Source organism: Nothoprocta perdicaria, unplaced genomic scaffold (genome assembly GCF_003342845.1).
Source record: "Nothoprocta perdicaria isolate Ctin4 unplaced genomic scaffold, notPer1 scaffold_206, whole genome shotgun sequence".
NCBI lineage: Eukaryota > Metazoa > Chordata > Aves > Tinamiformes > Tinamidae > Nothoprocta > Nothoprocta perdicaria.
In genome coordinates, this window is record NW_020455272.1 from 903,632 (window position 1) to 918,790 (window position 15,159).

Genomic DNA, 15,159 nt, shown 5'->3' on the forward strand with positions numbered 1-15,159 from the left:
AGCTGGGTCGCTTTTCTCTGAGTTGGAGAAGTTTGGTGAGTAGCAGAAACAAGGTGTTTCTACGAGGGAGAGTTTGAGAACAAATATAGGCTTGATGGGAAATCAGCCTATCGCAGGAGCTCGCATGCACTTTGGAGGCAGGAAAATAATGAATTTTCTGTGAAAAATAGATGGGAAAGCAAAGAGTGGAGAAAAAAAATGTCCCCGTTTTTGACAAGGTTGACCCTAACTGTGTTGCGGAGTCTGAAGTGCTCCAAGGCAACAGGCTGCATGTTCTGGTGTGTTAAAATTCTTGAATATGCAGTAGCTGCTGCATACTTCAGAAGGGGATATATAGCTCTTGTAGGAAATAAGAAGCTCCTTTCTCTATGGGTGAAAGGTTTGGGACTTTTGTTTGCAGAGCTCCCTGCCACCAGCCCCTTGGACCTCTACTACTCGTCAGGTGCCAACAAGCACAATGTGCAATTGAGTGTGGTGTTACCTGTGCCTGTGATGTACTCTTAAATTGGAATCTGTGTTGTATACTGAAAATGTGGACTTGCATTGTTATGGCTGTCTGGAGAGGAGCTGTGGGAGTGCTGACAGTTGGGTGGGAGGCATTTAGGATAAACCCTGCTGATATGAATGAAGGAGGTATTTGTCTTCATTTAAAGTCTGCACAGATGCAGAGAGCAGAAAAAAAATGCTCCAGACTTTAGAGCTGTATAGTCCATGATACAGATTTGTTCTGGGGAAAGGTGAAATGAGGATCTGTTGAACATGAAATGTTGTGAAAGAAAAGCATCAGASCAGTTCTAAGAAAGACATCCTCAAAGGTTGCTACATTGGCCTCGCTCTGTTTAGATGGAGGAGTTGGTGCAGAGATACACAAATGAGGGAGCAAAGGAAGCATTTGGATCAATGCTGTGTGACTCCTCGTTCATAGCTGTGTTTGGTCTTACTTCTCTTAAGTTTTCAGTTGCCCTATTATGATTTAATTTCATTTGCATTTTGTTGATCTGTGTTATCTTACTTGGCCTTCTTACCCTCTTAATTCCTAGATGGGAATGATGAGCAATCCCAGTCCTTACGGCCAGCCGTATAGTCAGAATACTGGGCAGCAGATGGGAGCCAGTGGACTCGGGCCTCAGATGCAGAATAAAGCTGGGCTGCAGAACAGCTTACCMCAGTTCCCAATGGAGAAGAAGCCAGTTCCTGGGGCAGGAATACCTAATATGGTGAGTACAGTGAAAGGTGTCTCCAACAAATGTTGTAGCACACCAAAATGGAGCAATATGCAGTGCTCCAGTTTTGCCATGGTGCAATTTTGCAGCTGTCGTATCCCRTGAGTGTGAAGGGCCTACTCTGAATCCTTGCATAAGGCACTTGCTGCAAATCCTAAAAGTTTTTTTCTTTCTTTTTCTGGAGGAAAAAGTTGTGCTTTCTTTATTGATAAGCTACAGTCTTCAATCTTTACCTTTCAAACCCTGCTATCAGTGAAAAATAAGTTGGTTTTTTTTTTCTATCTGTTTGGACACCTCTGGTCACCCCCATCCTTTGGGACCCTGTAACCCATCCTGTGGTTAGTCTTGTGGGTCCCTTCCTCTCCATGTAGTTCTGTGTTAAGAGTTGTTTTCTTGGGGTTTCCTGCAGCTACAGTCTTAGCTTTTTCTCTTATCTCCTTGGAAGTCAATGTCTTGATCTTAGTAATTATTGATGAATGAAAAGCATTCCAGGCAGCTTTTTATACCATTGAATTAAAGCTCAGTCCCATGGAATATGAAACACCTGGTAGTCTAGTACAATTCAACAATCATACTGACTAAGAAACAGCAGCAGCTTTTTGTTCTGGATCCCAACTGTCCAGCTTGTGTTCAGAGCAGAGTTTATAACTATTGGAAGGGAAAATTGCCACGCAGGAGGACCTAGGAATAGAAAGGTTGCTGCTATCTCAGCTGATGTTTAGAATGACAGACTGCAAAACAAGGCAAGTAGGTTCACACCCAAGCATCCAAGTCCCTGAAGGGATTAAGTAACTCRGAGATTTTTGCAAAACGAGAGGTTCATACTAGTTTTGAAGAGCTACAGGAGAACTGGGTTTAAGAGTGCAAGTAATTGAGCTCTGAAAAACTGTGGAGGCTTTTGAGAGCTCTAGAAATGAGTGCTAAAACCCTCTGGAAGTGAAGAGTCTATTAGGAACTGAAGACTATGAAACTGAAATGAAACGAATAACATAGCTTGCAAGCCTCTCTTCTTTCCCAAAGTGCTTCTCCACTTCCAGATATCACCTGGAAGTAATACAAAGTCTGGAGAAATACACAGAAGTTTTGAAGAAGTGCTGGGCATTGCCATACTTGGTAATCAGTTCTTAACCRTAAATTATTCTGAAGTTGTGCTTAATTGAGAAATTGTTAGATGTTTTATTTCCTTAMTTAAGGAGTTGTGGATGTAGTTCTTTCTAGATTACAAATAAAACCTCTTAGAGATTTGAGGTCTGAGTCCTTTTAATAATGCTCTAGCTCCTAACCCGGGAGCATATACAAAATTGAGTAAGTTTTTGTTGATCAAGCAAGAACTAGAAATAGGAGGGAGGGACATGTAGGTAGGTAGGTAGCTGGCAATAGGGTTCTTGGCAGCACTGAAGTAAATAGGTATTTAATATGGGCTCCTCAGAAATGCTGATGGGTACAGTGTGTCCTTAATCACACATRTAATAGCTGTCTGTCTTCACTTATTCTTGTACTCTTTGGTTACTTGTTAAATGCACCGCTCTTAAACAGACTTATTTCTGGGTGTCTCCTTCCTGCCTTCTGCAGGGCCAGCAGCAGGCGCCCCAAGTTCAGCAAGCTGGGATGGGGCCAGCAGCTTCCCAAGGAATGGGGTCCGGAGCGCCGACAGCCGATCCGGAGAAACGCAAGCTCATTCAGCAGCAGCTAGTGCTGCTCTTGCACGCTCACAAGTGTCAGCGGCGAGAACAGGCCAACGGAGAGGTGCGACAGTGCAACCTCCCGCACTGCCGAACCATGAAGAATGTCCTGAACCACATGACACATTGTCAGGCTGGCAAATCTTGCCAGGGTAAGTGGAGGACAAGTGGCTCTACACATGTGCTCTCCACTTGCAGGGCCAGGAGGCTAGCAAGAGATAGTGGAGAAATGTTATTAAAGGGTATGGGGAGCTAGGGGTGGCTTGGGAAGTGGCAAGTAGTTTTTTTTTGTTTGTTTGTTTGTTTGTTTTTTTGTATCCTTTCTGCCCCCTTAGGAATAGAAATCATAAACTACTTCTGAGATTTTAAAATATAAGCAATAAGAGAGGCAATAATAAAATATAAGCAATAGAGAGGCAAGGTTTCACAAAGATGAGTGAGGACCTTGTGCTTAATTGTGAAACTCACCTTTTATTTGTTACCTTCTGATAAGTGCAAACAGAAAGTAAAAATCTCTAAGTAGGAATCTGCCCTTTTCCCATAAAGGGAAGGGACAAATCTCAAGCAAAAGCTATCCAGGAATTTATCTGCTACTGGCACCGGTGAATGTTTAGTCTGTTCCTGTCGACAAGGAAGGTCTGGGGCCTGCCTCTGTGGTAGCCTAGGCTTTTCCGGGTGGTGACAACTGCTGATACTGTCGGCTCATTCCTGATATATGGGCTATACCCATGGAGCTAGGAAGATGTAGTCTTAGATGCTTAACATAGAACTGCCAAGAAAGGTTTAATGGATCCAGCATGAGCACTTGCAGCGGTCTGTCTGCATTTGCAGGGCTGGTTAGTGCCGAAGTGCTTCATATAACACTTTGTTGAACTGTTGTTGATTCAGAGGTGTTCCCTGAGAGACATAGCTGCTCCTATTGAGATTTTTGTTGACCATGCAGAGATGTAGTTGCTAAAGGCTTTTCATCCCTTCCCTTTCTCAGTGGCACATTGCGCGTCTTCCCGACAAATCATCTCGCACTGGAAGAACTGTACGAGACACGATTGTCCTGTATGTCTGCCGCTCAAAAACGCCGGGGACAAAAGAAACCAACAATGTGAGTCTTCTGGGGAGTTCTGTGTGTTTGATAAAGCAGAAAATGCATGTTTTATGTTAATTTGCTTGACCCAGTTGAGAATAAGGGTTGCTATTGCAACCTGGGAACAAGTGATATTTTTTTATTTTACTTTGGAGTTGCAGAGCCTATTTCTCCCTCTGTTCAGTTTTTCTAAAGGCTTTCTAACTTCAAGCTTTTCCGGACAGGAGATTGGGAAAGGTGAAGAAAAAGTGACATTTGTCTATTTTGTCTATTATCCCTTTCATTTGCCCTTCTCTATCACCTCTTCCAGCTGACAAGGTTCTGGAGAAAGAGGCACATATGTGCCATTCCAGCCCTAATGATCTTAACCCATGCTCTTCTGTCTTCATTCTCTATGTTTACATCAGATGACCCTTTTTTCCTCCTGCTCTTGGCCCCTTGGTCTTCATTCCAAAATCTTTTGTGAGATCGATCTTGCTGTACTGCCTGTTATGCGCTTACTCCTTTCTTCATGCTACTTTGTGCTACTCTTGTGACTTGCCTCAGCTGGAGTATTTCRCTGCGGGAGTGATGGGATAGACCTCGGAAGGGTTGTGCCTTCAGCCTCTGTGACATGATCGGCCTCTGCTTTCAGTTTTGAGCAAACAGAGTTGATCTAAATACTGAAGTGGGATTTGCTTTCAGCAGCTCAAGGGGAACACAGCACATTGGTGCAAAACTTGCCGTCCACTTGTTTCATGACAGCTTTTCCTGACCTCTAACGTGTGCTACTAGGAGAAAATATTTGGGCTCTAATCAGATGGTAGTCCTGCCTTCTTTGCCTGTCCTCTTGCGCTTCTTTGGCTGCCTCCTGCTGTCTTGCTGAACTTGGTATCTCTCTTGCAGCGCTGCTGGGCGGAGCTGCGGTGGGCCTTGCAAACACAGGCTCCGTGGGCGTGGGGCAGCAGACAACGCCCAGCATAAACACTACCAGTCAGATAGACCCCAGCTCCATCGAGAGAGCCTACGCAGCCCTCGGACTGACCTACCAAGGGAACCAGATGCAGACCCAGTCGCAGGCTCAAGTGAAGAATCAGCAGCAAGGACAGTCTCCCCAAGGTCTGCGCCCTATGAATCCCATGAGTAAGTTGATCTGCTGGTGGCAAARTATAAGCTACGGGCAATCTGTGCTGTGTCTAATGCAAACTTTCTTAACCTGCTAGCTGAATACAGCTCACAAAAGCTGTGACTTTCCAATATTTTAGTCTTGAGATGACTAGCTACTCAGTGGAACGGGGAACATTAGAACACCCAAATGTTTTCCCTTGAAAATCAACAAGCTTTTTTGTGGAAAGCATTTTCRTTGAAAAAAAAAAGCAGATTTTTCCACAACACTTGTTTTGATGTTTTGTGGCTTTTTATGCAAGTTTCAGGCTTTTTAGAAGCTTGAAAATGACAGGACACCTGCATTTAAGTTTGCTTCCTCATCACTCAGACTGCAGCATTTTACAGTTGTATCTCAGTTGTGTAATGCTTGTTTTCAAAAATGTAAAGTGGAGAATACCAGCTCTTWCTCTGAATCCTGTCATGTGGACTAATATAAGTATAATTTGTCTGTGTGACTTATTGTAAAACCATGAAAGTCTGTGGAAAAATATTAATGGGAAGCGCACTTGATTTTGCCCTAGCTGTCACTTCTGGTGTCAAATGTTAAGTAATCTTCAACCATCAAATCTAATTGTGATAGTTTGTGCTTACATCACAGGAGTTCTCATCCCCAGCTCCTAACCTGAGTTGCTCAATCAGAGGCAGCTTTTAAACTGAGAAGAGGAAAATGAGCAGCTAGAGATTTACCACAGCCTTGTTACTGGGTTGTGGTGGTGCCTTATGCCCAGTGACAAGCCTGTGTGCAGAGTGAGCAGTGTGTATGAGCAGCGGTGCTAAGGGAGGACTTGAGCGGTCACTGAGGAAAGCAGCAGTTGGTTGCAGGTTGTGCTGCTCTGCACCAAGCTGCATCCTCCTGAGCTGCTCAGGAGTAAGGCTGCTGGCTGGAGGTTTCCTCAGGAGCAAGGGGCTAAGGAGGGGGTAAAAACAGAAGAGTTGGAGTCATCAGCTCATGGATTGCATGACAACAGGGCTAGACGAGAAGCAGAATTTGGTGAAAACTGAACATGTGTCATCCTACATAGGTGGAACAAATGGGCAAGTTGAAAAGGGAGAGCTAAGGTAAAGGCTGTCTTGCAAGACCAATTTGCTCTCACATGGTGAGGTGACTTCGAAAGCGAGAAAAAAGGTGGTTAAATGAAGGAGGGTACAGGCAGCTTTATGAACAGACTTAAGCTTTCAACTGTGATTTCAGAGGTGTATATTAGGCTTGCTAAACTTGGTTTCAATGGATTTCTCTTGTATGCAGTGCCTAATTTTGCTGGAAATAAAGGATTCAAATGTCCTAGCATTCAGATGTCCTAAGTACATRTAAAGGTTGGGAATGGCTTTCATGCTGCTCTGCTTTTTTCACCAAGTGATGTATTTGGTAGTTCAGATGCAGAAGTATGCTGCAGTTTTCTTTGCAGACTGAATTTTACTGTAGTGTGAGAGCCAGAACAGGCATTTTCTGTCACTGAGTTCTGCTGTAATTCAGAATAGAGGATTCTGGAACATWACAAATTACTGCAGTGTCTTTCAACAATTGCAGTTTTCTCCTTTTTTAATACAAACATGGAAGTTAGACGTTCCTTAAGACTGAAGGTAGTAAGAGGGGATCTTGTCAAATGTGGGTGATGTCTGAAAGGTGATAGCTGCTGTTTTGAAAGCTGTGAAGACTTCCTGAGCATGTCTCCTAAGCCTCTGAATCGCAGAAGAAAGTTTTAAGCTAAAGGCAGAAGGGGTTTATAACACTGAATCTTTAGAGAGCCACAGAAAAGATTCTTACATGTAGTACTGGCAGCAAATGGAAGTTGCTTGTGTGTGTTCAGAGGTTCAGGAAGATGCTCAGAAGAGCAGTATGCTGTGATGATTCACTTGGAGATCACCGGGGCTGTGCCTTGTCACCTTCTAAGTTGGTAAAAGAAAGAGAGCAAAGACAGTAAAARTACTTACTTTCCCTCTACAGAAGCAAAGTGCTAGAAGGTCTAGACCTTTGTTATTTCTGAACAATTACTATTTTTCACATGTTACTTTGCTTCTTTTTAAAACCTCCTTTTGTTTTCTAGGTGCAAATCCAATGGGAGTGAATGGAGGAGTAGGGGTTCAAACCCCTAATCTGCTACCTGACTCGATGCTACATTCAACCATGAATTCACAAAAGTAAGTTAATGTATTTTTTGCATCCAAGTGATCTTACTGAGATGCAGATGGTGATCATTGCCCTCAATGAATGATCATGACAGAGAGGAAGAGGATGTATGTAAAAATACTCGTTTTCTTGTCTTGGGAGGGATTTAATTGATGTTTGCTGTTGAGAGCAGTGGGAAGAGAAGCCTTAAAGTTGGACTGTCCTTGTCCTTATCCATTCCACAKGTTTCCATGTCCATTTTATTTTGTTTCTCCATGTCTGCAAAACTGACTTCCTTAGATTATGAATGTTACAAACACTATTTGGATTAGTATCTGTGCAGATCCTCCCCTTATTTGCTGATCATGTGTCTTGCCACAATCCTGTGGGACTGAGGGGCAGGTTATCCAGGGACRTAAAAGAGCAGTCCCCTGGCTGAGCAGGATCGCTTTCTACATGAAGAGAGGAATAAATTTGATTCCAGTCACTCCCTTCAGATTTTGAGGGTGTTTTTTTGCTCGTTTTCCAAAGGACAGCAGTACTTTTTTTTTCACAGACCTCTCTCATTCTAAAATGGATAGGTCTTTGTGCAGCTATTCCTGCAGAGTTCATCTGTTCATTGATTAGGGACTGGCTGAGATGGTGCTTTTGCCTAACATTATCCTAAAAGAGGCAGGAAGATGTAATTGTGAGATGAGTGACCTTGGGCTGGACCTTCAAACATCAATTTCTTATTCTTTTTGAAGCGCCATGATGAGTGAAAGTGCCAGTGTTGCCAGTTTGGGGGCCATGCCAACAGCTCAACCATCCAATACTGGAATCCGAAAGCAGTGGCATGAAGACATTACTCAGGATCTCCGAAATCATCTTGTTCATAAATTGTGAGTAGCTAAAACCAACACCTCCTGTTGGATGCACCTCCTGAGCTCGTGTGTCACACGAGGAAGCCCCCCTACCAAAACCACAKGCRAGTTGGGAAAGCACAAGTGGGAATRTTACGCAGAATGGTGCCTCCAGGGAAGGGGAGCAGTCCCTTGCTGTGCCACAGACTTGCTCCCTGCTTCCTTTCTGAATCGCTTGTGCTGGAGCCCATGTCCTTGGTTTGGAGCCATCCTAACCCCTTGCCTGCTTTGTCCTCAGAGTGCAAGCCATATTTCCTACTCCGGACCCTGCAGCGCTGAAGGATCGGCGTATGGAGAACCTGGTGGCGTACGCTCGGAAAGTGGAAGGAGATATGTATGAGTCTGCAAATAGCAGGGTGAGAAGCCATCTCCTGTCCCACGGCAGAGCTTCCGCGTTGCTTCCCTTGAAGAGTGTGGGGGGGTGGTTGTGGGAGGAGGGCAAAAATGCAGATTGAGGAGTTAGTGKGGGAATGGTGATGTAGTTGGGGAGGAGGAGAGAAAAGTCCAGATGCGAGTCCCAGGCTGGGGAAGAGCAGGTTCAGGGGCGTTGTGAAAGGGGCTGCTGGTTTGGGCCGGGCAGGCAGCTGCAGCCTCGTGCCCGGGCATGCCGGGAGTGAGGGCGGTGTCGGTGCGGGTGCGCTGTGCCCCAGGCTTCTCAGGGTGTCCTTGGAGGCAGCATGCAGCTTTTCGTGGTGGTCGCCTCTGAGGAGTCCTGGGCACAAGAAGCAGAACTTCCAGAGAGGCCCTAATGGTTGTTGCAGAGGGATTTGTTCCCTAATTTGTTCCCTTTTTCACCTGCCAGTCTCCCCAGCAGCCCCAGACATGGAAGAGCCAGCCCCAAAACTGTATGTGGAAAGGGGCTTTCCAGCCCCGACTTTGATCAGTGCTGATGGCCTTTTGCTTATTTTGTCTCATCTGCTGTCCTCCTTTGTGTTCCTGCCCAACAGGCAGAATACTATCACTTGCTAGCTGAGAAGATCTATAAGATTCAGAAAGAATTAGAAGAAAAACGACGGACCAGGCTGCAGAAGCAAAACATGATACCAAACGCGCCAGGCATGCCGCAGGCTCCCATGAATCAAGGGCCCAGCATGGGACAGCCCCAGCCAGGGATGTCTGCAAGTAAGAACAGTTGGGTTACTTACTGCTTGGTGCAGGGCAGTCCTGTGCTGTCATTTTGATAGTCTGGTGACTGTTTCCCTCTTATTTCACTGGTACTTGGGTTGCTCAGAGTTAAGCAGCATTTATTTTTTAACTTTTTTGTTTATAAGTAATTGCAAAACTTGCCTTGCTCATCTCTTAGCTAGTGACCATGTAAGATGGTAAAGAGTTCAGTCTTTAGAGCCAATTGAAGTGTCATAGACCTCTATGCTTGCTTTGGAGGAAGCCTGAATGGATGTTAAGTTTCGTCCTTAACACTGTAGAACTTCAGCCTTTTTAGTTTTACTTCTAGGATTCATTCCATTAAAGGTAAGTGTATTTTATACAAACGAAGTACACTTTTGTAGTGCTTGGTTGTGCTCTTATCATGGGTCTTAAGGTTGTTGCTAAGCAAAGAGTGCCATGAGTGGAGTGTTCAGGTGTTCATGCCTCTCAGAGTTCAGATAGTGGTTGCTGTATGCTGCATTGGTGGTTTTTTTGGACAAATGACCTCTACAGCATGCAATAAATATATATATGTGTGTGTGTGTGTGTGTGTGTGTTTACATAGATATATATGCACATTATATATACATATATCTATAGGGGTATATATATTCTTTTTTTTTCTATGCAACTCCCTTCTCTTTCACAGTAGTTCTGTTCTTTGAATTCACCCTCTTCTTTTGATGGAGAGATCCTAATGATTAAAACTAATACTGCTCTAGATTGTAGTCTCTCTTCTTGGGCACCTTTCGCGCATTAGGAAGTGATGAGGCACTGTAGGATGCCTCAGGTATCTAGTATATTTTATCTTGGCAACACATAGAACAGAACATTAATGATTGCAAGTGATATTTCCAATTTAAAAAAAAAGCGAACATCCTTTGATATTGTAATCTTATTTTTCCAGTTGATTAAGTCTTTTTTAAATAATTGAATTTCGGGGTTTTCATCTATACATTTCTCTAAGTAAAATGGCCTCCTGAGCTCTGTAATTTAACAGCAAGAGCATTAATACATTTTTTTCCTCCTACTACTTGAGCCAAAATTGGCTTTGGGCTGAATTTTGTGTCTCAGACTGGATTGAGAACTCTGGAGACTGAAACAGTTTCTTTCTTAAAAATAAGTGCAAGAGCTCTGTGAATGTTTTTCTAGAGCAGTGCCTTTTCCTTCCCTCTCCCCMATGTGACTAACTGTTCAGAGAGCCTCCCTCTCAGAAGGAAAGGATTTTTCTTCTTGGTTTATTCTGTCCTAGATGTTCTTGGATTATTTACAGTCAAGAATTGAGTCCAGAACCATTCACTAACTCCAGAATTATATTTCAAGAAGCTTAATATTAATTGTTTTATTTCTTCTCTTTAAATATAAATGTGTCCTGGTAAATCCAGTATGTAAAGAAAGAAAAAAAGCTTTTAAGATGGATGCTGTCAATTTGTTTGCTGTAAACTCCATAGAAAGTTGGTCTTCAGTAGTAAATGTGACACTTCGGTTCTCCATCATGTTTTCCAGCAGTTCTCAAACTTTGCATCCTTGCTAAATCCCATACAGTTTTTCGTAGTGTTTTTCAGAGTGTGGCAGATGTAGGGTGCTCTGTAGTCATTTTTTGGTGGTTTGGAATGTTTGTGAAATGCTGAGTTTGTTGTTGTACCTTCAGATCAACTAGGAAGTATGGTATCAACTTCTGAAAACCATCTCAGGGGATTTTTTTTGTCAATAAGGCATGCTCATGCTCTTGAGAAATTTTGGGTTTCAGAGATTCTTAYATTTTAAGTGTTTAAAGTTACTGCATTTTACTAACATAAAAGATACTATGCTAAAAATAAAATTTTGGTGGATATAAAAATAAAAAATAAAGTCTTGGTGGATAAAAACTGGTGGTCTTCTAAATGCCATAATTATTTCCAATGTCCTTTTTCTAGATGGCCCTCTTCCTGACCCAACCCTGATACGTGCCAACGTGCCAAACCAGATGATGAATCGCATGCAGACACAGCCAGGTAATTGTCTGGAAATATATATGCTCTTCTGTGAAAGAATTAGACAATTCTTGCTGAAATGTTGTAGACTTAGCTTCACCTGCTGTTCTCCTGTTCGATTAAGCAAATATTTTATCTATATTGTATAATATACGTATAAGTCTATGTGTTTTATTAGCATTACTTGCTCTTCTTGGGAATTTAAGAGCTTTTTGTTAGGAAACTTGCTTTGTTAGATGAAGAGGTTGATGCATTTGAAAATGCTAATGGTGTGACTGTAGAAAGTTGGAGTCAGTCAAGTGAATGTGACCCAGTCATCTTAGAGGAGGGGAACCTCTGTGGCAATTGAAGGATGGTGAGACTTATTGCTTAGAGGAAAGGGGAAGAACCTTTGCATATTCAAGACAAGTTTTGGTCAATGTACAAGTTGGTTTACAGAAGTATATGAAGATTTATATGTATATGAARTATATGAAGGCTGGAATACATTAAATAAACTTCTAAGGCATAGTTAAAATAATACAGGCCATCTAACCTTGCAGACAGAAACAAGTTTTTCAGGAAGAAGACTAACCATGTGTTTTAAAGGAGCATTGCAACTTCATCGCTTTAAAATTGTTCCCTGTAACTGATAAAAGATATTTCTATTAGAATGTTGCACACTCAAAAATAGATTGATAGAAAATGAAATTGGGAGGGAACTGACAGCAGTTCTTCTCGAAACATTGAGTGGTACCCAAAGGAGAACTGGGGCCTTTGTTTATAAGTCTTTTCTTGGCATAACCGTGCAGGAATGAATCAGTTTGGCCAGATGAATATGCAGCTGTCGTCGATGGGACCCCGGCAAACCCCTCCTCTTCAGCACCCTGGACAGCTAAGCCAGCCAGGGGCCATGAACCAGGTCAGTGTGCAGTGCCTCCGGCCAGCGCCGCCTCACACGTCTGCTCCACAAGCTGTGACTGCCTTGCCRGGGGAAGCAWGGGAAAAAGAAAGAAAGGAAAGGGGGAAGAAAAGCCCTTTCTTCAATCTGTGACCATTTTGGCTAATCCATTTGCATTGCCAGTGGAGGTTTGTCTGGTCTGTGGTCAGCCTTTTGAACTTGCTGGTGGAGAGTGATTGCTTTTAACACTGGGACATTTTATGCTGGCACTTCTTTAAAGCAAGAAGCAAAGATAAACCTTGACCCATAGTTGCAGTCTTCCTAAGTTGGCTAATCAGAATCATAATTTCTCTCTTTTGAGAGTAAATTTAATTAGCTTTCCATATTGTATCATACTAAACAGTGCCAGGCATCAGTTTCTGCATCAGGAGAACTACTTTTTGTAAAAACTTCTGGAGGTCTGTATACGGTGGGTAATGAGTTCCCTTTTTCTCTTTTTCCTCTTCAAYAGATGGGATTTCCTTCACGTATGCAGCAGCCAGGAGTTGGCCAACCTTCCAGTCAGAATCAGTTTCTACAACAAAACCAGTTCCCTGCTTCTTCCCCAGGAATGAACGCAGCAAGCATGCCTATGACCCAGCCTGGCAATCAAACACCAGTTTCTCAAGTAGGTTTTTTATTTATAGGTAGTGGTATCACTAGGCTCTGTCATACACAGGTTTCGTTGTTCAGTTTGTATTGACGGAGAACTTGTTTTCTCAAGATGCTGATAGAATTGTAGTCATTGGAGTTAATTTACTGAGCTACATTTTACAGGAGGTAACTTTGGGAATGACAAGGGTGGAAACATTATTGACTTGTTTTCAGGCTTCATTTTCTTTAGTGTGACACAGGACATTTGTTTTAGAGAAAAGTATTTGTTACTCAGCATAAGCACTTCAGCATTTCTTATTGAACAATGAAGCTGCATAGTGGTAGAATTTTAAAAGGTGATGGCAAAATAAGTTATGAAAAAGACATATCTGGTTAGCACCATCAAATGTCTGCTGCTGGCTTATTATTTGGGAGGGTGAAGGCTATCCTCAATAGTGAGGATCTGGGCTTAGCTTCTGTCAGTTTTCTTTCTGTCCTTTCCATCTCACTTTTCAACCAGAAATTTCCAAGCCAGGAAGAAGTAGGAAGCTTCTTGTTGATGCTACCTCTTAGCTTGCAGGCGAAGTGACAGTTGCAAAGTGACAGTTTTCTTCATGATCATTCCCAAATTTTCTCTCATCTCGTAATAGTACAATTGCAGCTCTATTTTTGAAGAGGATAAATTTGGTTTCTAGTGTTGGGGTTAGGAGCAGTGAAACGGTCCATTTCTAAGTCCATTTGGCTGCTTCATTTCACTGTGGCTTTTCCCTGTATTCATGACGTAAAAATTACCATTTCAGAAAGGTGGGGTTTTTTTGTTTGTTTGTTTTTTTTTTTTTTTTCAAATTGCAAATATAGATGTAGCAGATGGAGGGTGTTAGTTATTGTATTGAAATTTCTTTAGATTTGGATAAAGCTGTAAAACAGCTTTATGCTCATGTGGAACAAACCTAAATTGAATAGCCCATTTCTCCTTTTGAAACGGAGTTTGAAAAAGTTTGTGTTGCCCTTTCTAGAAGTTTGCCGGTAATTGCAGAAAAGCAGCCATTTAGCAGTAGCTTCTCTCCTTTCTTCTTTCACATCATTGCCAATGCCTACTTGTTTTCCCACAGGCACAAATGACCAGCTCTTCCTGTCCCGTGAACTCTCCTGCAATGGCTCCAGGTTCTCAAGGGAGCCACATTCACTGCCCGCCTCTCCCGCAGCCTCCCATGCACAGGAATTCCCCTTCCCCRGTGCCGAGTCGGACCCCAACGCCTCACCACACGCCCCCCAGCTTGGGGTCACAGCAGCAGCAGCAGCAGGCGGCGGCAGCTGCCGCGGCAGCTGCCCCCACAGCCCCCACCGCTGCTCCACAGGCCTTGCCCCAGGGCCCGCAGTCTCAAACTATGCACCCCCCTCCAAGGCAGACGCCCACCCCTCCACAGGCCCCGCTGCCCCCCCAGGTGCAGCCTCCGGTCCCGGTCACCCCTTCTGCCGAGCAGCAGCAGCAGCAGCAGCCCCTGTCACAGCAGAGCACGACTGCGTCCGTGCCCACGCCAACAGCACCGCTGCAGCCTCAGCACCCCACAACGCCTGTAAGAGGATGTTTTACTTGTGCTTGCCTTGCAAATCACTAAATGGGAGGTTTAATTTCCGGGAAGACTCTTTGTTTTTGTGTGAGGCTGATGGTAATAGCTCCTAGGATGTTTAATATCAAAATAGCTTCTGTTATATTTGGGAGGGAGCCTTTTTGTCTGTGGATAATTTTGTAGGTTATCTGCTATTTCCCTGCGGGAATTACTTTGCAGGATTCTGATGCATGTTTTGAAATTCACTCTGAAACATGGACGAGGTCCGTAGTAATTCAGTTCTGCTTGCATATGCATAGAAGTGATGCACAGTAGAGAATATGTAGCTGCCTGTATACGAGGCCTTTCAGTGCATGTTCTCCCTGTGGCTAGAGATGGGAAGCAGTGCTTTCTTCAGGTGAAGCAGTGGGAGCCCTGGAGCACACTAGAACTAGGGAGAACTTTGGAATAGATAATGGAGATAAGACTGGAGAAACGTAGTAGGTTCATTAAAAACCTGTTTGTAATGAGTGTGGGCTTTTTTTCTTTTTCTCAGCTTTCACAGCCAGCCGTAAGCATTGATGGGCAGGTGTCCAACCCGCCATCCACCAGCAGCACTGAGGTGAACTCGCAGCAGACTGCTCTGGAGCAGCAGCAGCCGCCTTTGCAGGAAGTGAAAATGGAAATTAAAGCAGAAGAAGGGGAACCAGAACAGACAGAGTTGCAGATGGAGGAGAAATCAGAGGTGAGATTGTTGATTGTGAGATGCTACCTGCTGCTGCTGCTGCTGTTCAGTTCCTATCCTCTACCTCTTCCCAAAGGAGGTCTCTGCCTTG

General features: G+C 43.5%; 1 protein-coding gene across 1 annotated transcript in view; it reads left to right on the forward strand.

Annotated features, from left to right (window-relative positions):
* Positions 1 to 15,159, forward strand: part of EP300 (E1A binding protein p300) — a 60,130-nt gene that overhangs the window by 22,433 nt on the left and 22,538 nt on the right. Inside the window, exons 3-15 of the mRNA XM_026038269.1 lie at positions 1,041 to 1,217; positions 2,796 to 3,057; positions 3,891 to 4,004; positions 4,872 to 5,108; positions 7,178 to 7,271; positions 7,986 to 8,120; positions 8,380 to 8,497; positions 9,089 to 9,263; positions 11,204 to 11,281; positions 12,052 to 12,161; positions 12,652 to 12,807; positions 13,886 to 14,350; positions 14,880 to 15,068. Coding sequence (XP_025894054.1) covers positions 1,041 to 1,217; positions 2,796 to 3,057; positions 3,891 to 4,004; positions 4,872 to 5,108; positions 7,178 to 7,271; positions 7,986 to 8,120; positions 8,380 to 8,497; positions 9,089 to 9,263; positions 11,204 to 11,281; positions 12,052 to 12,161; positions 12,652 to 12,807; positions 13,886 to 14,350; positions 14,880 to 15,068 — 2,310 coding nt within the window. The remainder of the gene's footprint in view (positions 1 to 1,040; positions 1,218 to 2,795; positions 3,058 to 3,890; positions 4,005 to 4,871; positions 5,109 to 7,177; positions 7,272 to 7,985; positions 8,121 to 8,379; positions 8,498 to 9,088; positions 9,264 to 11,203; positions 11,282 to 12,051; positions 12,162 to 12,651; positions 12,808 to 13,885; positions 14,351 to 14,879; positions 15,069 to 15,159) is intronic.